Source organism: Sebastes umbrosus, chromosome 14, assembly GCF_015220745.1.
Source record: "Sebastes umbrosus isolate fSebUmb1 chromosome 14, fSebUmb1.pri, whole genome shotgun sequence".
NCBI lineage: Eukaryota > Metazoa > Chordata > Actinopteri > Perciformes > Sebastidae > Sebastes > Sebastes umbrosus.
The window spans coordinates 25,887,216-25,910,232 of NC_051282.1; the positions used below are offsets into that span (position 1 = coordinate 25,887,216).

The 23,017-nt window shown below is 42.5% G+C and overlaps 1 protein-coding gene across 5 annotated transcripts in view; it reads right to left on the reverse strand.

The window, feature by feature from the left end:
* Positions 1-239: 239 nt before the first annotated feature.
* Positions 240-23,017, reverse strand: part of cyth1a (cytohesin 1a) — a 52,859-nt gene continuing 30,081 nt past the window's right edge. For 4 of the 5 annotated variants that reach the window (XM_037793044.1, XM_037793041.1, XM_037793043.1 and 1 more), the window contains 12 exons: positions 17,067-17,149; positions 13,381-13,445; positions 12,080-12,146; positions 11,876-11,994; positions 10,660-10,740; positions 10,355-10,467; positions 9,519-9,667; positions 8,546-8,658; positions 4,691-4,769; positions 4,520-4,588; positions 3,402-3,556; positions 240-2,183 (listed from right to left, as the gene is read on the reverse strand). In XM_037793044.1, coding sequence (XP_037648972.1) covers positions 2,105-2,183; positions 3,402-3,556; positions 4,520-4,588; positions 4,691-4,769; positions 8,546-8,658; positions 9,519-9,667; positions 10,355-10,467; positions 10,660-10,740; positions 11,876-11,994; positions 12,080-12,146; positions 13,381-13,445; positions 17,067-17,149 — 1,172 coding nt within the window. In that variant the 3' untranslated portion in view covers positions 240-2,104. The remainder of the gene's footprint in view (positions 2,184-3,401; positions 3,557-4,519; positions 4,589-4,690; positions 4,770-8,545; positions 8,659-9,518; positions 9,668-10,354; positions 10,468-10,659; positions 10,741-11,875; positions 11,995-12,079; positions 12,147-13,380; positions 13,446-17,066; positions 17,150-23,017) is intronic. The other variant, XM_037793042.1, reaches the window with a different exon arrangement.

The following is a 23,017-nucleotide window of genomic DNA, read 5'->3' on the forward strand; positions in this document are numbered from 1 at the left end:
GACAAAACATAGTACTAATAAATCCAGATCTTGAAACTTACCAGTCTAAAGCTGACTTTAAGTGCTTCAGCTTCAAAATAATGAACTTATTGCTGTGTGTCACAATCATATCAGAGTTTCTATTTACCCAAAGCTAACATGGGTGGGTGTAATGGACACAATATGCTTGTTTTATTGCCGCAAATCGCCACTGACCCCACTTTAAGAATCACTGCTGTAAAAGACATTCACAGCCAGCGTTGCGACAAATTTGTCTTTATTTCAGCTTGATTAAATGGCAATGATACAAACCTCAAATCAAACATTATTGATACCAAAAAGAAAAATGGCACAACTAATAAGAAACAAAATGAATACCCACTATACATTTAAGTATGTACAACTTTGATAAATAAACCAATACTGTCTAGAATTATGATTGTTTTGCATTTTTGTCCTTATGTCTCTAGGATTAGTGCGGTGCAGAGGAGCAGAGAGAGGAAACAGAGGAGGAGGCAGGGAGTGTGAGGATAAACCACCAGCAGGCACAGATGAGACGACTGTAGACGAGAGTAGAAAAGACGACCGCTTGATTCACAACTCGGACTGCGTTTGCAAAAAAATTGTACCTCGATGCAGTTTTTGACAAATGTCGCTGACCAATCAGCCATCCTGACCGCCGTCTTTTGGTTCACTACAGTACATTCCTCATTCCTTCCTTTGTATTGTTTCACATCACACTTTGGATCCTGAGACGGGGACAACCCATTCTTCTCCAGGCAGAGCTTCAACGTGAATTTGTGCCGCTTTAAAGCCTCTACAACAATATGTCATATATTATGTCTTTATTACATAAACAACCTGAAGCGCACAGTATTGTACGGAGATCTATGAGGTCGTGCTGACGGCTGGAAATGATTTGTTTTTACCATTAAATAGGTACAAAGAAAAAGCATATTAAAAGGTAGGAAACCGATAATTAAATGTGGTTCAACTAGGAGAAGAAAACTTTGAATTACTGTCGCTAACCAGCAGCTTTTCTCGTAACATTTCATCTAGAGCGCCAGGCACTGTGCAGCAGTAATGTAAATATGTAAAACGAGGAAATTAGGGAAGAGAAAGTGGTGACAAAATGATGTGGGAAAAAAAGAAAATAAGAAAGGGGCCACCAGTTCTAGTTTCCAGACCTCAAACAGAAGCCCAGAGTGATGAACACTTTACAAAGACACTAATCCCCAGGATGCATCTCCAGGACCTTCAGGAAATGAACAGCGAGATCCAACACTGAGACTCCGTCCAGACATCTGCAGCGGTTCGTCCCCACACATTTACAAAAAAACAGTTCAGTCTGGGACACAGATGAGGCTTTTCGTTCCTCTGAAAGTGTCGTGTTGTGAACAGGGATCCATGTCAACGCCGACATGGAAAGTTTCAGTAACAATCTCCTGAGTGGCAACTTTTTTTTTTCTTTTCTTTTTTACTATAAAATCACTAACAGTTGGCAAATCATACCCTCCCTCCCACACCCGCCCTCCCTTGCAGTTTCAGTTTTTTTTTTTACAAAAGCAAACAAACAAAAGAGCCTGAAGAGGATTTGACATTTAAAGCTGTAAAAATATCACCCGAACATATTAAAGCACATCAGAAAAGGTCTTTTCTTTCAGAGAGCGAGGAGTATTTTGGTTGGAGTGCCACACTTGGTCAGACCGGCTGAGTTTAATCGATGTGTGCTACGGGGGGGGGGCTGCATGAGTGTATGCATGTTGTGTACGTGTGCAATGTATATGGGATTTGTTTTAAAGCATCTTCGAAGGGGATTTCGCCGCGTTACACAGCAAGATTTCCTTTTGGCCTCATAGACAAGAGAGCACACACAAAGCTGAGAGAGAAAGAGAGACAGGAGGTTAGAGGACGCTTTGGCCCTGACTCTTATCTAGAAACCCCAGCATGCTTCCTGTTTTTCTGGCCAGTAGAGTCCCAAAGCCAAACCTAGTTTATATCCTAGAGAAAATCCCCTGGAGAGGTCTCTCGACCGCGGCCTCTGCACCGACCCAGACGGGGCGAGCAGACACCCGGACCCCTCCCCTGCTCTGTTCAAGTGCAACATCTGGAGCGCTGAGCAGCTCTAGTGCCTCTTCATGGACGACACCTTCTTCTTCCTGGCTGCCAGCATCTCGTAAAAGGGGTCCCTGCTGATGGCGGCTCTGTGGACACAGACGCAGAGGGAAATGTCAGCGAGAGAGGCATAATAACATAAGTGTGCAAATTGCTGCACTTATACTGTAATGTTGGACATGCATGTGGAAATGCAGGTGCATTTGCATCTAAGTAGTGCTCATTTTTTCATTTACGAGTGTGATTAGGATCAACATCTGCAATACCTGACTACTGATTAACCATTCATTGAGGTTTTTTTATGCACTTAGGAGGAACTGCTCAGCATAATCAGCACTTGTGCTTTAATCCCACATATTTCTCTCTACGCTCTACAACCGTAAAATCGTCTAAACTGAGCTCTAACATCGTGGAAGTGAGGTGACATAAAATCAAAGTGAAAATTGGTTTAAACCAATCAGCTCTAGCTGAAAAAATACAGGTGACAAAACATTAAAAACACTTATCCCATTAGATTCAGACTTACACTTTCTGAGGACATCATTATCTCAGATGTCCATCGCACATAAAATGTCCATAAATCCGCTTGGAAATCATAGAAATAAATCGCTCCGTATGACTCCAGAACTTGTCAGGAGAATCACGTTTTTAGAAATCCAGTTCTCCAGATAGTCGTCTGCATATCCGTGGGTAAATTGGGTGCAGACAGGAACAGTTTGGCATACTTTTAATGGTGCCAAGTTGCCGAAATGCAAACAAATACGGGCGGATTCAAGTTGTTGCAAGACGGGAGAGAAAACAGTTTTTTTGACCCCAGTGAAAATGTTGGCTAAACGCCAGGATATATGGATTGAAGCTGAATATTTCGTCAGATAAAAACAAGTTGTGATTTTTGGAAATGAATATATCTATCTTTTTTTCTCAATACACTTTGACTTCACAACGCTCTGGAGTTATTTGAAATGTTTAGATTACATGAGTCGGAAACAATCCTACGCAGCCACGAGTGGAAAGTAATTCTACAAATAGTATAATACTAATAATATTATTTCAGCCTAGTTTTGATCTGCAACTGAGCACAAATACCAGGTTTCAACAGGATAAATACATGCAAAAAAAATAAATAAATATGCACAGTATTCAAATGTTGATTTAGAATTTGAATGATAATGTTATGAATGAAGCTTCGAAGCTTTGAGCTGTCTGGTACAGCCCTAAACAGGAGTGACTATGAGCCTTACATGCAGGTTACAAACATGCCCTGTATCATACTATGCCTTCAACAAGTGAAGGAAGAAAACATTTACTTGATGCTGTCCATCCATTGTTCTTTCTCCTCAGCGGTGGGGGCGGAGATACGGTAGAAGGTGTGGTTGCCCTCGACGACGCGTCCGTCAGTCTCAGTCTTGCACGCTTTTATCACCTGATCCTTGTTGTCAGGTATGAAAAGCTCAAAGCAGTTCTGCAGAAGTGAAGAGGATGGAGGTCAGAAATTATAGAAAGTATAATGCTTACAGACAAAAATAACTGTATTTATAAAAAAAAGAAATGCTATAAACTATTAGCTCATGTAACTACAGTTCCATATGTATAGATTTAGAAATCCCTCTTTATGGCATATTGTTTATATACTGCGTCATATAATGTTGTGAGGACGTAACTGCCAGTAAAAGGGTTTTCTATATACAGTATACTGTATATATACAGATATTTTGATAAATCAACAAATTGATTAATCGACTAAGAATTTCTTTGGTCGAGGACAGCCCTTATATTTTTTGAATAAACCAGTTTGATTGATTTCTAGTTCGTCCTCAAATTTCAAAGAAGTGCATGGTACACACCACCTTTTATCAACGAATTTATGGCTACATCTATTTTTAATTTTATTTTTGCTACATTTAATGATATTTATCGAGTCATTTATTTATTTATTTTAGATTTTTTTCCGTCCTCTGATACTGAGGAGAGTCCTTCTTTATTGTCCATTAAAATAATGGGTTGTAGTTAGAGCTGCCACGATTAATCGATTAGTTGTCAACTATTAAATTAATCCCCAACTATTTCGATAATTGATTAAACGGTTTGAGTAATTCTTTAAGAAAATAAAAAGTCCATTCCAGCTTCTTAAATATGATTATTTTCTGGTTTCTTTACTCCTCTATGACAGTAAACTGAATAACTTTGAGTTGTGAACAAAACAAGATATTTGAGGACGTCATCTTGGGGTTTTAGGAAACACTGATCGACATTTCTCACCATTTTCTGACATTTTATAGACCAAACAACTAATCAATTAATCAAGAAAATAATCAACAGATTAATTATCTTATTAATTGTTATTTGCAGCCTTAGTTGTAGTAAAATCTAAATCCCAGTCCTGACTGTAATCACAGGAAGAACCACTAGAGGGAGCTATACTTACAGGCTTCTTATCCTCCACCTCCTTGATGCTCAGGTTCTCCAGCGGGATGATTCCTCTGGGCTCTTTGTCCTGGACAAACATAAAATATGTGAGTGACGGAGTGCTGCACACGGGGGAAAATGACAGGGAACAGATTATTCACTGTGACTGAGAGACTGATTCTGCACTCACTGTGGTGTACTCAAAGTAGTACAGACAGTTGTCTGTGAGGATGAACCACCTCCTCTTCCAGGTTTTGACTCGTCCCCCTGTCGTGGAGCAAACAGCCAGCGTCAGAGAGGATCAGCAGGAGAAAAGAGAGAGAGAGAGAGAGAGAGAGACGAGCACCGAAGCACCGGGTCGAGCAGCAGACAGGCAGACAGATGTATGGGCAGACAGACAGATGACGGCTCCACAGGACTCCTTTTACCCAGAACATCCCGCCACTCTCCCCTAATCCACCATCGCACCATGAGCTCACCATCACCACAACTGCAAAGCCTTCAGCTCTCTGACTTTATAACTACTTATTCCTTTCCCCCTTTTACATGTTAATGTAAATACTTTTAGCTATTTTCACACCTAAATGGACACTTAACAGTAGAGATGTTCCGATACCATTTTTTCCTTCCCGATTCCAATACCTGAACTTGCGGAATTGATTTCCGGTTAAACAAGTTGATTTTTTTCTGGGTTAATAAATGATGGTATCGGATCGGTGCATAGACTGGCGTGTCTGATACTAGTATTGGAACAACTCTACTTAACAGATTTATCTCAAATAGTTGATAAATACCATAATAAGGCTAATTGAAGTGGATGTGAAGATGCTACACAATAAAGCTACATGTCTCCAGAAATCTCTGGAAACTCACTTGGCCCTGTTTCTCTATCCTTAGTTGCTGACTCAGAGGAATGAGCGTGGAAAGTATCAATAGACTGCATACAGCTATATGCACTTTGCACTAACTGAGCTTAGTAACTATAAGATGGTTATATAAATGTGGAAAGCACTCCAGTGACTTAATACGAGGGGCTGAATGTGGAGAGTAAGGGAGGATTAAGCTGTCTTTCACGCCCAGTGGGGGCTCTCTGGTTAACTCTTGCGCCCGCTGATCTGTGGCTGACCTCTGACCCCCTTTTGTCACCCATACTTCCTGCGAGGGGAAACCTGATCAAAGTAGCAGATGGCACTCTCACTCTGGGACGATGGGATGCCAACAAACTGAGAGGGGGCAGGAAGCTCAGCAGCGCCTGGAGCTATGCTCGGCTTCTCTACAGGCATCTCAGACTTGAATTTCCTGTTTGTTAAGTAACTTCTCAGTCATATAGGAGCAGTGTCCAGTGAGTCTGGACATGGCATAAAGACCTTGTCTAGACTAGGCTATCCCACCACCAGTGTTAGTAAAAAAGCTGCTTTGTGAAACCCATCTACCAGGATAGAGGATGTTTATATACAGACACGTAGAACACACGCGTATTATCATATAACAGAAGTAGCACTGTTATATGATATCCCATCATATCACATGATTGGTCAAACACTTCAGTCTATGCTTGTTATAATCTACATCGACACACGCTCGAGAGCCCCCTCGCCACATCTCGACTTGTGTTGCGACAAAAAAGCAGACAAACAGAAAAAACACAAGACGCGATGGCACAGAATCACACAGCTGACGGAGTTGATTGAGTCGGTTGTGATTGGGTTTTTCACGGTCATGTCAGCTCCTGTCACTCCCGAAAAAAGAGAGAGAGAGAGAGAGAGGTGACCTCCTCCCGTGCAAGAATGTCTGGGACGAGGCGGGGCGTCCCAGGAGATTGTTGCAGAGATGCGTGGACGGTGCTGGGCCGGAGTGGAGCTGAGTGGAGGGGGGGGGCGCCCATGCAAGACGGGGACTGTGGGAGGCTGGGCGAGTACAGGTGAAGAGGTTGTCTTGTAAATCATATCTAGTTGTTGATAGTTTTATGATTCCTTTGGAAATGATTTATCTCAACAGGATAAACTCTTCTTATCTAATGTTTTTACAAGGGCTCTTATTTTGTAATTAATAGGAAATATGCATAAATTACAAGCTACTAACCATGTGCACTTTAAGTGTGTACACCCTTTCGATACACTCCTCTGCCCATGCCTCTCTCCCACAGTTTGGTCCAGTCCGGTCTAGCACCACACCGGGCCGCAGCCACACTTTGTTACCTTTCAGATCCATTTACAGCGTCAGATAAGGAGAGCAGAGCCACATTGTTGAAAAGGTGCAGTATTCCCTTTCCATGCAACCAGAGAGCAAACAACAATAAGCCAATGGGTGAATGGGTTCATGATCAATTTCAAGCAAAAGTCCTTTGTTGTGCTCTCTGTGTGGAAAAAAAGGAATAATGCAGCTTCCAAAAAAAAAAAAAAAACAGATCAAAGAGAGTGACCACCACAGCATACAGAGAAAAGAGGGTCAAACTGCTCGGTAGCGTGGTCACAAAGCATCGGCTCGCCGAGCCGAGTCCACGGGGTGGCGAATGAACCCGGTGACCGCCCGGCAACCGCCCACAGAGATAAAGAGAGCGTGGACAAACCACCGGCTCAATGAGAGACTGAACAGACAAACATCTGAAGTTCAAATGAGTCAATGGAGAGACAAAAAATAAAAACAAAAACCCTGTGTGAAGAGAACAAAAGCATGGCGGACCACCAAAAGCACCCGAGAGCTGAGAGATGGACTAGCGTTTGGGAAGAGCAGGTGTACATACCTCCTGAGGAAAGACAACAGCCAAAATCATGGGAACAAACAAACAAACGAAGAGGAAAAGAAAACAAAAAAATCAAATTAAATGATAAGGAATTATTGCACCACAGTCCTTTTAATCTGGTTCCAGGGAGGCTTTGATGCACTGCTTTACAGCTTTAATTTAGCAATGATGGACAGCAGATTTCTGCTGTTATTAAATCCGCCCAGAAGGGGGAGATCTACTCAATGTCATAGCTACTGTAAAGCACTACATTAAATTATCGCCTCCACTTCTGTTATATCCAGTAATATACCTTCCACCCTGATTGTTTTACTCAAATCTGCCAATTTGGAGTCATTGGAGAAAGAGTAATTCTTCACTTTCTTGGCGTAGTCGGTTGTAAAGATTCACAGCGAATGGAAGATTTAATTTCACTTTCGTGCTTTTTTATTACATTCATTGTGAATCTGTACAACAGAGAGAAATCTCAGAGGAAACAGAGGATGAAGAGTTCAGGGCTTTTCTGCTTGTACTTGTGACCAGTGAAAGTAACAGCTGACATCCTGTAAAACACAGGAAACAATACAGGCATGTGTGTGTGTGTGTGTGTGTGTTCGAATATACTTTAAAGTCAGAAATCAAGGCAGGTCAAAAAGGCCTTTAAAATGTCACGAAACACTGTTAAAAAATGTATTAGGATAAGAAAAAGAATTATAAACACCAAGACAAACCCTTCATTATTAAAAAAATTCCAAAGCCTGCTGGGAGTTTCCACAATGCGACAAAGTATTCGCTTCAAATCTCCAATAAAATCAGGATCAAAAATGTCCACGAAAAAAAGCAAAAACAATCTGATCAAATGTCCTCTCAAGATAAATGTTCTAAACTAAGTGTATGTGCAGTATGTGTATGTTTGTTTATGTGCAAACACTTGATTTACAAGCTATAAAAGTTGGGATTCGTACGTGTGCATGTCAGTGTATGAATATGCCCTGCCTTAAATAATTCAAAGGGCTCCGCATATGCCGGCCTGATCTCATGGCCACATTCATAATACATGAAAGCGGGCAGAGATGTCTTCAGATGTCTCGGGTCGAGTGAGTACAAAACTATCCACACATGCTCACAGCAGACACCTTAACACACACTCACGGGTTATTGACCTCAGGGAGACATACTGTATTAACCATTTTATGCAGCCTTGAGATTATTTACCAATACGTGCTGCTATGAAAACACAACACAAAGTAATCCACGTTGATGAGAGCACCATTATTTTAGTGATTCATTATAAGTGTGTACACGTATTTACAGCGTCACTCACCCAGTTTTAGCAGCCAGCCCTCTCTGTCTGGGTTGAAGAAAGTGTGTGTGAGGTCGTTGCCGTCGTCCTCTGGGATTTTGAAAGGCTCGTTCTTGATGCTCTCGTACAGATTCTACAATAAAAGATAGTCGACTATGAACACAGAGCGGGTTTGAGAAATCACCCAGGAGGAGGGAAATAGAGCTCAACAGTGAAAATCCCGTTCATGTTCTGGATCGCGGATTTGATTATTAACCATAATGTTGTAACCATCCAAGGTAGATTTAACACGAGCCACCAGATCATGAAACGATAGTATATGCTCCTGTAGAAGCCACAAGTCTGTATGATATCAACCTTGTTTTTAAGAAAAATATGTATTATTCACAATGTCATGGACAAGTACTACACTACCCACAATCCTAAGTGTAACAGTGACGTCTCTGATTGATGGAGTTTGCTATTACCAGGGAAATTTTTACTGCACCTGTGAACAGCTAGTGAGTGTACGTGCTCGTACGTGCTGCTCCGTGGTCTGCTACCGGATTTAAAACTGGGTCAACATGGCGGCTCGTTTGGAAACTTTCCCTTTTTTTTTTTTTATTATGAAATTAGTTCACCAAAATGTATTTCTGAAAACAATCATTTGAGGTGAGAAATAAGGCCTGCAGTTGCTGAATCTGTCTTCATTCTAGATCAACAGTTGTTAAGTTTAAATGTTTAACGGAGTTTCCAAAACGCGGCGAGTCGCCATTCGCAATGGTTTATGGGATGAGTAGTTCCTTCACTCTTAAAATAATTATGTACACAGTGTCGTACCTTTGCCTTTTTTCTGTTTTCCAATGTTTTTTTTGCTCTGAATCAAATGTTTTATGGTCTTGTAATTGGTTGGTTTGATTCCATGCTCAAAACTCTTTATACAAGGATTTTCTGAAACGTCAATGGAGTGAATCACTTCTGGAACCTGAGCCGGTGTTTTATAGCCATACTGACCCTGAGCAGGTCTTCAGGTAAGTCTCCTCCATCGTTGATTCCTCTGTTCATGGAGATGAATCGTTCCACAGCGGGCTTGTCCTTGACATTCGGGTTGTGCAGGCTGGTGTTTAGCATGATGATGGCGAACGACAGGATGTAACAGGTGTCTGTAACACAGGATGACACCATAAGAGAGGGATGAACAGAAAGGTTGCTGTTTACCATAAAACTGCTGCCGGTGTTTAATTTAAATGTGAATGTGAATTAGCTGAGCTGAAAGGACTGCACTTAGGGGACCACAGCCAAACAGAGAGGAACAGATAGGCGAAGCTTCGTTAGCGAGGGGAGTGGGTGGGAGTGAAAGGCTGCGAGTGGGCAGCTAAGTATGCATGTGAGTTTCTGGACGTGCGCTCTAATGTGTGTGTGTTTGCTGAAAGACAACGTGGCCAGCACGCGGCTGACGCAGCAGCACTTTATCTGGCCTGTTAGGCTGTTGAGAAGTCCCATGCATTATTCACATCCATCTGCATCCATGTTAGAGGCAGGCGGCTGTCTGCTATAGGCATTATTTCCCAAAAGCCAGACACTCTTATAGAGCATAGTTCACCTCGGCAGACTTTGTGTCTGCTAAACAAAGCAGTTTAGTTCCATTGACATGCCATTAGATATGCAATATGGAAAAGTAAGTGCATCAGGAAGACAAAAGTTTATCTGATAAAGTCCCTAAAAATTAAGAAATTGAGAGTTTAAATTAGTTATTTATAATATTCTGATTAGGAATTTGAATTATAGTAATTGAAATCATCAATATTGCTGACAAAAATGGCTATATTTGCATGGAGTGGCGGCGCTACCTGTGGACTGGAAAACGCCAGGGTTGCATTGGCAGTAGCGCTGAGCGAAGGCCTCCATCATGCGGTCGATCTTCTGAGCTTCTCCCGGTAGCCGAAAACTCCACAGGAACTGTCTGTCAGGGGGACACAGCTCAGTAGTCAGATACAGATTCACTTCCACTTCGTAAAAAATCACAAGAATGAAACTGACAGCTGCAGCCTTCCAAAACTGTATCACACATGATTTACATAAAAAGGAGGGCAAACCTACAGGATCTAGTCAAGGACTTGGTGAGTATGGAGCAGACCTGAGGATGTTGTCTTACCTTAGGGCCTGAACCAGGTTGAGGTCTGTGAACTCGTGAAGCTCCACAAAGTCATGCAGGACTTGGAGATTGAAATCATCTCTACAGGAGACAAAACATGACACAATTCTTACTGGTAAACATTTCAAAAGTGTTTTTCTGCTAAATAAATACACAAAAGATCAGAGCATTTTCTCAAATAATCAACTAATTGCTTGGTCTATAAAATGTCAGAAAATAGTGAATAATGTCCGACGCCAGTCCAAAACCCAAAGATATTCAATTTCCTATCACATTAAGACAAAGAAAAGCAGCAAATCATCACATTATTAGACTCAAGGCCAAGACTAAACTGTGCTTGTATTCTAGCTGTTCGTAAGATTTTGATCGCTGCCTCATTTGAAAAGTCGTCGTCCCATCAGGACGGTGTCTGAGGACTCAGCTCAGGGTGTGATCTGGCTCACATGGGCTTAAAAAGGTCTGCGATACGCTGCATACTCCCATTAAACCCAATAGAGCAGGAAAAACACCCACCACCTCCCTTTCATTAATCATCTAATCTCGATCATGACATCACTCCCGACCTTCGTGCCCTTCAGAGTAAATGATCTGCCCTGTGGGATTATGGGAAGGCTCTAAGGAGCTCTCGCTGACATAGAGTCATATCCAGTCACTACCGTTCCCAGTGGACGAGTGACCAATCGTGTCTCAAGGCTCTCACGCTGCTCCTCACAGATTGAAACACACGTGGAGAGCTGGATAATAATCAGACTAAGAGCATCCATCAACAGCCTGAACTCCATTTCCTGGTTTGACCTCACAGAGCACATCCTGACCGCAACCCTTTCTGTCCTGTAGTCCCTGAGCGGCGCATACTGTACATCAGGCTCATTGCTATTTCCTGTGTTATGTGTTCACTCTAACGAGGACGGTCTCAGCTCTCGAGTGAAATTTTTAATTGCCCTCAAACATTCCCGAGTCGTGAGTTTCTTCATCACGTTATGAATGAGTAAGATAACCAAAGACAGATGGAAGCTGTTGAGTAACGGACACCGTCTTGAGAGGATGGTCTAAATGTGGGACCAATAAACTAGAAGGGATGGGTGTGTCCCTGACCAAGAGGAAACACAGCAATACGGAAAATATGCACTCGCTATTCTATGCTTTTATCAACCACATGGATGGGTGCTGGTGAGTCATGATCGAGAGCATGAGAGGGAGATGGTTAGATACTGACCTCTCTCCGAGGTAATCTCCGATGGCTGTTTTGTTGAGGCCTTCGCCCTTGTAGAGGAACTGAGCGATATCGGTGCTGGTATGCTTCAGCAAGTCGTTCTCAATCAGGAACTGGATCCCCTGAGAAAGAGACAACACCCCGGGTTATTTCCTGTTTATGAGAAATCATATTGCTGAAGAATCACAACAGTTTCTTTCCACCTACCTTTTTGGGGTCCATGTTAAATTTCTTACGGCCCATGGCCACCTGTTTATTCCTCTGCATATTTTTCCTGGAACATAAGAGTGAAGGTTGTTGTTAGTTGTTCTTGATGTGAACATAATGCTGTACAAATTTATATCTATTTCTTTGTTACATTTTGTCTTACAAAGTTAGGAAAGCCATGTTTAAGTCAAGGCTAATGTTGCCCTACACATAAAAGAATGATCCCAGTCACTTCCACACAGCAACGCATACAGCTTATTAATTAAACACTGGTATCAGATCGGTACTCGGTACTAACTTCCCTGAACTCAAGATAATGTCCTTAAATTGCATGTTTAGTCCGACCAATAGTCCAAAATCCAAATATATTAAATTCAATATTACAGAAGACTCACGAAAACCCAAAAATATTCACTTTTGAGAAGCTGTTACCAGCAATTTTTGCTTGATATACAACTCAATCATTGCTCTATCGTGAATACATTTAATTTTTGTTGCCTTTTAAGTATGAAAATCCATTACAGTCCAGGCCCATTATAATAAATGGATTTGCCTCATTTCCCGAAAGTGTCTTTCCCATTAACATTTTTCATTTGTTTGGCGGAGGCCGGCCTTTCCTCCCCCTCCACCGTGTGATGACAAAGCATTGATAACATCACACATATGGGAACGTCTCATTTCTCAGGCCTCCAGTTATTCAAGGGGTCAAAGTGCACTCAAAGAGTTTCGGCATCACCATGGTTACATCTCCATCTCCAGCCGGTGAAGAGGTCACCACTTCTTCCCACTCATTCACTCGCGGCAGCATTCCTTCGGCTCTTGTCTGCCAACACTCCAACACTCGACTAAACAGACGCTCCGTGACTATCATGTACTTTCTTCAAAAAATGGATCGAAGGAAACTTGGATCACAAGAAGGTGCTGAAGCCTTTAATGGGTTTTAGATCCAAGAAAGATTATTCTGTAGCTGATGGGATCCCTATCCACTTGAGTAGACCAAACATCAGCCCTCCCTCCCTTGGGACCATCCATTGTCTGCCTCTGCCCGTACACCCACTGCATTATTCAATGAGGCCTCCCATCATGGGGGTGTGCCTGATGAAACATTTAAACTGCCTTAAAAGCATAAGCCAATTTGGGGAGAGTTTGGTGTGACGGGATCGCCCGACCTGCCCATCAAACATTAATAATTGACAGCTTCATTTGCTAAGTTAATAGAAGACAAACAACAAGCCGGTTTAGGCAAAACAGAGATGGAAATGTGGGTGTAGTTGGGGGAAGGGTGTGATCATTTTTCTTACCTCTCCTCAGTGGAACCCAGGTTTTCGATCTCACTTGTCACTTCTGCTATCTCATCCTTCAGCCGCTGCAGAAAAGACATAAATGTTAAGTCTTAAAATGTCACGAGAACGACAAGAAGATGAATTCATCATCGGCCTACTAATTTCCCTGACACCAGGAGGCGTGGACGACCAACACGGACAACATGCAAAGCATTTGTATGGCTCTATTAAAACAGTGCCGAAGGAGAGCCATCATCTCTGAGTCACCTCTGTTTGTCTATAAACCAGGTGGCCTTTTATCACATCCTGTATATAGTCACAGCAGCTAAACAAAGAGAGCAGAGTCACTTCTGATGAGCTGCAAATCCATCTCTCCTCAGATCCTGCTTTGCTTGATCAAAAAAGAATTAAACACATTGTTTTTTCCGGAGCTGATGAAGTAGTAGGGCTGTGATAACAATGTGCTACAGTGAAAATGGTATCATATGAAACTAGGAAACCTACAGAACCCATTGGTACCAACCATGTCATACTAGGTTGTTGAGGCTGTATAATGCTCCAAACTTGCGCTAAATTTTGGCGAGGATAAACTGGCATGGCCATTTTCAAAGGGGTCCCTTGACCTCTGACCTCAAGATATGTGAATGAAAATGGGTTCTATAGGTACCCACGAGTCTCCCCTTTACAGACATGACCACTTTATGATAATCACATGCAGTTTTGGGCAAGTCATAGTCAAGTCAGCACACTGACACACTGACAGCCGTTGTTGCCTGTTGGGTTTGAGTTTGCCATGTTATGATTTGAGCATATTTTCTATGCTAAATGCAGTACCTGTGAGGGTTTCTGGACAATATTTGTCATCATTTTGTGTTGTTAATTGATTTCCAATGATAAATATATACACACATTTGCATAAAGCAGCATATTTGTCCACTCCCATGATGATGAGAGTATTAAATACTTGACAAATTTCCCTTTAAAGTACATTTTGAACAGCGATTCGCGATCGCGATTAAATATTTCAATCGATTGACAGCCCTATGAAGTAGCTAAGGAGTGAGCCACTTTGCTTCCTTCTCATCTCTGTTGAGAGTTGCACAATGTGCAGTACCGATCGGGCACTCGCAAGACAATGGCGATGGGTAAAGACAAAGCTTATGAGCTGTAGTGCAGGAGTTTAGTTGGGTGGCGTTGAGGATGTGGGCGAAACTCCAGATTCATTTACTTAAGTAAACATGACAGTTAACTTAGTCCTTGCTGTTATTTGATAAGCACTAATAAATAAAACAATTTGTAAGTACAAATTGACTTTGGGCAAATAGATTGTTGAACCCTGCTTAAACTAAAAACTGTCTTTATCTCATATCAATGCATATGTTTGTGTACTCTCCTAAACAATCCTCTCATTCTCAATTCGATTAGGCGGAGAACATTCGGGGATAACCTCAATACAAATGCAGGAAGAAAGTGGATTATATTTTGTGTAGCGTTTTAGTGATTAATGGCCTTAAAAGGCAGATTTAGTCGATCAAGCCAGGACCGCTGGTGCCAGACTGGCGCAGTGAGGGCATTACAGAGGGTAGAGGATGGAGAGGGTGACGTCAGCTTGATGAAAGTGTGGAATAATAAGTCCTGTATACAGAGAGAGCTTCCTCTTGATCAAGCGAGGCTGCATCTCTTCAAGTAAAAGGTTACAATCATCGAGCCTCTCCATTCATATATACAGTTTATAATTTCTCCTGTATAATACCAACTCACTATAGGCCAAACCACAAAGGGAACATCTGTGTTTTCAAGGCCTGCGCAATCACAACACATTCCTCAGATGCTTGTATCTGCAAACAAAGGCTGTGCTCATACAGGGAAGTGGGTGGTTAGGGTGGTGGGGGGCCTTGACATGCAGGACCAGGGTGTAGGAGTCGAGAGGGAGGAGAGGGGTCAGTGTGCAGAAAGAAGAGGAGTAGGGCTTTTCTATTGGCAGTTTTGGCCATGCAGTGTTAAACCATGGCTTTGTTGTGCAGCCCGGCTAAGACGAACCATCTCCCGAGTCAGGCAAGGGTACGCCCGACCTGCCTCCAAGCAGATTGCGGTGACATCTTGCCGGCCACGGCCAACCCATGACAACCCCACTTCTCCCCCTCAAACAAGTTTAGTTTCTCTCCTGCGTCCCAGTTTGTACTTTTAGATATCTGCTTCATTTTGCTGTTTGGCTTTCAGCTGTACAGGAGCCGAGTTAAGTTACTGCTGATGAAAACCCAACATTTCCTGATTTTGTTGCTTCATAATAAAAGCGTGTAAATAACGGGAGACATTTATTGTGAAGAATATTGGAAATTAAATGTGTTCATCCACCGTTTTACAGCCACTCCTTTGACCACTAGTCATATCAATGGTTCCAAACACCCTCAAGTGGGTAGCTCTGTTGTAAAGGAGAGACAAATCCCTGCCTTGCTGGGCTGAAGTGCCGAGTCAAACCGAGTCAAGCCAAGCTAGCCAGTACATGTGTATGGAAAAAGGCAAGAGGTGACGAGGAAAGGAGAGGACGAGGGAGGAAGCAGTGGTGGCCAGAGAGAGGGGGAGGAGCAGCGATGGAGAGCCAGGCTCGTAAAAGAGAAGGTGTCGGATCAAGCCTCTGATGTTTGTCTGTCAGGGCTAGTGGACGTTGAGACGCCCACTAGGACATCTGGAGGCCAACTCTCTGCCATGACAGTTCTGTCACCTCTCTGTGTCATTTGCTTACGGAGCTGGTTATTGAGTGACTGAGCGGCTCGCTTCGATAATCAGCTCTGCTCCTGGGTCAAGGCAACAGCCAAAAAACAACGATCATGGGTCGTGGACAGGAATCAAACAAACCACTTTAGGGAAATTCGGCCAAGCTGATTTGAATCCTGGCAATCCTTGGAAATCAGAGAGTACACGAGGGATATTCGACTGGCTGCAAGAGCATAATCCTATTTTATCTGTATGCTTATCTTATTTTTATACTCACGATATATTCAAAACCACTTGTCAATAAAAAGATAACTTCTATCCATAAATAGAGGTCTTTGTTGACACAGTACATCTACAAAACACAAATGGCTCAACAGTAAACAGAAATGGTTTGCTAAGGAAGAGAGCACTTGGCAGGAAATACCTCAAATTCCACTTGGGGTGAAATGTTTTAAGGACTCCTTGGAAAAGAGACATTTCTACAACTAAATATTTAACCAAAATGCAAAGGAGTTGTAGCTGAAGGTAGTGGAAATGAGCCAAATGTCTGGACCTTGTAAGACAAGAAAAATGAAGATGCTCTTGCCCCCTTGAGCCTCTAAATCTCAAGACTGGTCATTTTAATGGGTGAATCACTTGAATATTGTATTAAGATTAGCCCGACTGTGGTATAAAATTTAACTGGGTCCAATCTGCATAGTTAGTTTACATTAAATGCAAGCAACCAAAGTTACAGCACAAAAAATATTTGTTTCCAGTTAAAATTAGTAGTTTATTTTCTCTTGAGACACTTTTTTTTATAGAGAACTCTTGAAACAAGTACAATTTAAGTTGAAAATGTGATTAAAAAATCAAAAAGAAAACTGAAAATAAGCTTAAGATGGACATTTTCTGCAGTCAAACACATGGAGTGCATGCATCTGTTTCTATGTTTTAAGATTTGCACATATAAACATTACAAAAGCCCCCATATCTTATTCCAATATTACCTGAATGTCCTCCAGCAGCTCCTGCTTGCGCCGGCGGATATTCTCCAGCTCCTGCTGCTCCTCTGGGGTGAGGTCGTCCGGCACTGGGGAGAGATGAGAGAGAGGATGAAGGGTTAGGACAGAAGCGCCCAAAATATAATGCACCTTAATCCTTCTATATGCGTATCTATCCTCTGAGGCGTGTCCCTGAGGATATCACAGAAATATTCTCCTTGATATCAGAGGGTGATTGAATGCCCACGGCGAGGGGTGTGGAGTCTGCCAAGCAATCGATATGTGGTTAGAAAGGAGAGGAGAGGGGGACAGGTCAGACAGCAAATGAAACATCTAAACCAACAGTAAACCAAGTGTGCAGCAGCCAGGTGCACTTTGAAGAGGATTTAAACTTTTGTGTGTAATCTGTCCGACTAAATGAAACAGTGCAGGTCAGCCAAGCAGCGCTGAGCATCGGCGCCAGAGTAGCACAAATGTGACAGGTCTCAAAGCGCTGCCAGTCCTCCTGTCATTCACACTATAGGCTGCTATAATTAACTTTGTCTGAGGGGCGAGCAATGTGTCCTGATTGATGGACAGTGTGTGTTTGTGTGTGTGTGTGTGTGCAACCCCTACCTGCACTACAAGCATAAAGGGACACCACTAGTATCAGCACTCTAATCATAAAAGCAGTCCAAGCAGCACAATCTCTGTTTCCTTTACAGCACTGCGCTGGAAGCATTTTCCCTTTACTCTCTTCTCCATTTTTATTTCAGACTATAGGGCTGCAACTAATGATTGTTTTCACTGTTGATTAGTCTGAAGAACTGCATGATCCAACGTGCAACAACAACGATCTCCTTTAGTGAATGCTAAACTTTAGTTTAACTTCCTTCCTGTGAAATTACATGAAAGCCTGTGCCCTCTGAGGTGTGAATAAACCAACCACTTGGCCGCTCTGCAGCAAAATAAACTGCTGCAAAGCGTTGTTTGGTAGACACTGGCACTTAGGGCTGTCCTCGACCAAAGAAATTCTCAGTCGACTACACATTTTGACGACTAATTGATTAGTTTCTCCACAAAGAATCACACAAAAGCACCACATTAAATCTTGTGTTTATCATATATGTGCTCTTAAGTTTCTTGGAAATGAGTCATTCAACATGAAAAAAGCATTAAAAGCAACTAATCAACTAAAGAAATCTTTTACTCAACTAATAGACTAAGAGGGGGAAGCCCTACTTGCACTGAAATATTGTCACAGTATTCACAAGACTGGAGATATTTGCATAGATGGCAGTCGACCCCGCTGAACCCTGACAGTGTCATGAGCTGCTCAAGTCACAGCGGTTATGTTGGAAGATCATCTCTGTCACTCAGTGACTCTTTCTGATTCCCCCAGTGGGCAAGCACAAGCCGCCTCCTGTGACCTCCTCCTCCTCCCCTCATTACCTCAGCAGCAGGGTTCAAAGGTCAAAGGGGTCGAGGCTAGGGTTGACTGTGGATCTCCGCAAACGGTTAACAAGGTAATGGTTATAGAGTGATAGAGGACAGAGGAATCTCCAACACAAGGTTTTATATTACTCATTTCACAACAATGACCTGACAAAAAACTCCCTTTTCCTCTGACTTTTTCCTTCACTCTCCTAAATGAAAACATTAATTCAATATTGGTCCAACATAATCCCAATAAAACCGCCAAAAATCACGACTAAAATATGAGCGGCTAAACTGTGGACGCAGTGTACCTGCAGTAAGTAAGAGGTCAGTGGAATGAAGGTTACGAAAGCTAAACAAAATCTGGCACAGCAATCAATAAAGCAAGGCCAGCCATCCAGAAATTATGAGCTCCGCTGTGCTTCGACACACACAAAACATACACAACGTCACAATTAGCGAAATACAAGATCAGCGCATTTAATTTTACTGCAACGAAGATTTTAATCCAAGCGTAAAATGATATCCCAGAGAGGCTGCATAATGCAGAGCACTTATTTTAATAACAGAAAGTATGCTAACCTAAACATCTTGAGGCCAATACCCATGACACTCACTGGAATGTCTGCTAATATTTAACACAGGGATAATAGACAATGGAAGTCCAAAACAAGAGCCTTATAGCGGGCTGTTAAGGAGCTCCAAAACAAAGCCATGTTGTCTTGTTTTCAGACAGCCGGGGGAGCACACCAGTCCACTCGAGGTTGACCTTTCACACATACCTCACAGCCTACAGGAACCCTGGCGAACTGGCCGTATCCATACCAAATGTTCAGGGTATCCATGGAAACGATGGTTAGCTCTACACAACTGTTCTCACTTACTTAGGGGAACTGACACCAAAATAAATAGTTGCACAACCTTTTGGTCAGACAGTTCCCTCGAGAGCAGCTCATATTGGGGAAAACATGTTTTTATACAGACTGAGATGCACAAACAGACACAAAGTGCCGACAGGTTTGAGAATATGCGTTCTTCTAGCATTTAATGACCCTGTCTCCCGATCGACTGGGGGAGTTAATGTCACGCTGAGTAAACCCAGAGAGGGCAGCAGCACAAACAAGAGCAACAGAGAGGATGAGCTAAAACGCAGGAAGTCCTTCCTTTTTCTGGAAATATGATGTCAGGTTGGGCGGCTGGCGGACGCTAAAGGGCGGCCACGCCACACAAAACAAGACAGCCGGACCCAAAACAACCACAGCATTTCTGTCTTAAAAGAGGACCACAAAGTGACGGACTGACAGTAGAGAAGAGGACTATAATTAAAAAGAAACGGAGCAGAGGAACGTTATCATTTGGAGGAAGGAAATCATCTGTTCCCTTGCCTTCTTCAAGAGCACAACAACTTGTAGGAAATCAGTATCTTAGTCCATCAGCAGGGCAGATGCATGATGACACCCTGGTCCTGGGATTAAAGGGCAGGATATCTACCCCGCCACTGCACACGTCATCTGTTATCACCCACACGATCAGATTTAGGCTGCAGTAGAAAAGTCCAAAAATTACATCTTTTCCTAACATCCATAGAAAACGTCATGAGATCAAGGAAAGATGTGAAGGAGTCTTCAGAAGGACTTAGGAAAAGACAACCGTGGTGTCAAGAGAATCCGACTGCACTTAGACTAGGCTCCGTAATGATGATGTGATGGCGGCGGATGTTATGACGCAGCTCTGCCGTGGTGAAACTACAATGGTCTGAAGATGGACTACAAAAGGCACGTCATCGCCCCGTGCGTTCTTAAATAGCTCTTTCAGTGACAGGCTGCTTCACCCACGGTGTGTGAAAGCGAGATACAGCAGGTCCTTCTGCTGCTGTAACACCTTACATCAACATATAATAAAGAATTATCTGACCTAACGTGGACAACCGGTGAAAAATATTACTTCACTACCAATGTTGGAATTGAAATAAAAAAGGATTAGCCTATAAGCTACCACAAAAGTATATGTGATAAATATTGAGTTTTGAGTCATGGAGAAGGGGTAGAGCCATTAAATGTATACTTTGGATGTAATATATGTATGTTGATTGTTTAGACAGTTTGGTATAGGTTTACTGTTTAATTTTATTTGTTATTCTTGCCTTGTTATTTACTTATTTGCTACTTGTTTGAAATAAATAGAAATAAAGTGAAATGAAATGGTTCTCACTCAAAAAATTGTCAAATCCATGCAAGATGGGTAAATATTCAAGACCACATTAGGGAAGGGAAAGGCCCCACCCACGCATGAGCCAAGGGTGGGCACCAAGTGGGTGTCATTTCCCGGCAGATGAGGGGGGAACCCATCCACTTAAGTAAATGCTGATCGCTGCTTGTTTCCCTTCCATCTGGGAGCGCTGCTTGGCTGTCATTCAGCAAACCTCTGCACTGGTATGCCAATGAAAAGAGGCCGTCATCAGAAACAGACAGGAAGTGACAAAGATACAAGACAGAAAGGGTAAATAAGCTCAACAAAAGAGTGATGGAGAGGATCGGTTTCTGTAGTGAAAGCTTGATTTACTCATACCTTAATAATATCCATCGCTTGTTGATGCAGTGATACAACTAAAAAAGTTTGAGGAGCAAATGATATGAGAGGAAATGTGGTGTTTTTCCCTCCATGTTCACAACATGCACCACTCCTCATCTGCCCCATCTATATCTGACTTCAGAAGCAGAGGGCCCCTAAAGCTATACATCTGGGGCGACCCTGTATGTACAGTATGTAGTGTTTTCTACAGGCTGAAAGAGAAACACGGGCCGCCCACATCTCCACTCCTTCAGGGACTCACGCTGCCCGGAAAGCAGTTTATTCAGGGGAATCACATGCACACGGAGGCGTGCTTACAATGAGCGCAGTCGCGCACATACACCAGGGTACAGTCACGCGCACTCGCATGCGTAACACCCACACGAACACCAACGCCCGGGGCTGACACAGTGCGTCTCCCGTTGTGCCTGGCGCTGCGTCAGCACTCGGCAACTTGCTTCAACTTTCAACACTAACACCATCTGACTGGAACTGTCCAGACTGTGTTATTCAGACTGAATCCATTATATGACTGCAAAGATGTTTCAAATAGAGAGAGTGTTAACCAAAGTCAGCATCGGAAAACAAGGCAGGACATTTATAGTAGCAAGAAAACGATACTGAAATTGCCTCTTCACATATATACATCAAGTTTTTTACTGGATTGAATAACTTGCTAGGTGGTGCAAAGTGATTTGGGAACGTGCGAGTGGAGCGCTGATAATGACAATATCCCTATTTTAAGGAACAACTGCCCTTTTGTTAAATCTGGGACAGTATAATCTGAGCTTTGGCCTTCATTACTAGAGAGTGCTGTTTAATCTAAATTTGACTCAAAACACTTAATACATTCCCTTTAAGTAGGGCTGTCCCCTCTTAGTCGGTTAGTCGACAAATCGGTTGTTTTGGTCTTAGTTAACTAAGATTTCTTTAGTCGATTAGTCATTTTTAATGCTGTATGACGTATTTCCAAGAAACTTAAGATCATATCTCTGGTAAAAACAAGATGTAAAGTGGTGCTTTTGTGTGATTCTTTGCGGAGAAACTCAGTTTTACAGATGTGTTGATTAAATCAACTAATCGATTAGTCGACAAAATGCTGAGTGTTAGTCGACTAAGACTTTCTTTGGTCGAGGACGGCCCTACCTTTAAGTATAATCCTGGGGCCCACTCTTGAAGTGGCGCATCCCTAACCCTAGGGCTGGGTGCAATCTATTAATTTTGTGCCCAGATCTAAAACAAATGACTATTTTCAGAGCATGTCAGCGCGAGCAAGCGAGGAGCCCGCGTGGAAGGATTTTGGATGGAGCGTAGAGTGGATTTTTCAAAAAGCATCACCTTATCTCCCTCTCCATCTCGCTCTAGCAGCAATCAAACAAAACCAACAAGTTATTTTCATTAAAGAAAGTTGATTTAATAAAAAAAGACTCAGAACGATAAATAACTTTATTCAAATTGTGAATTTGGTTTGGAAATGGATTATTGTTTTTAGGGTCAAAGCTTCAGCGATCTTCACAGCCCTAATTCAAATACAACACGGCTTGTTTTTATTTTTTGGAGGGGGAGCGTTGATTTGAGTGGAGCAGCCATGGAAGTACTCTATTGGTATCGATATCACTTTAAGGGTACTGGTATTGGCATCGTCATTTTTTAAACAATACCGAGCCCTACCCATCTCGTACTACAACTATTGTTTTACTTAAACTGTTCTTGCGAAACTTTTGTGCCTTTAACATTTTTAACTCACCATAATGCTTCATTTGAGCCCTAAATCCCATTTAACAGTGTCTTTATCTCTTGCATCTAAAAGCATCTCTAGAGTTCCTAGATGGGCGAAGTAGTTTTTAGCGAGGGCTGGGTCAGCGGAGAGCACTGGGGAGGTGACATCAAGGGAGATACCAATTATAGCTCCCTCTCCCACAGCGGCGGAGCCCACTAATACACATCCTGATTGCCATCCTGGCAGAAGA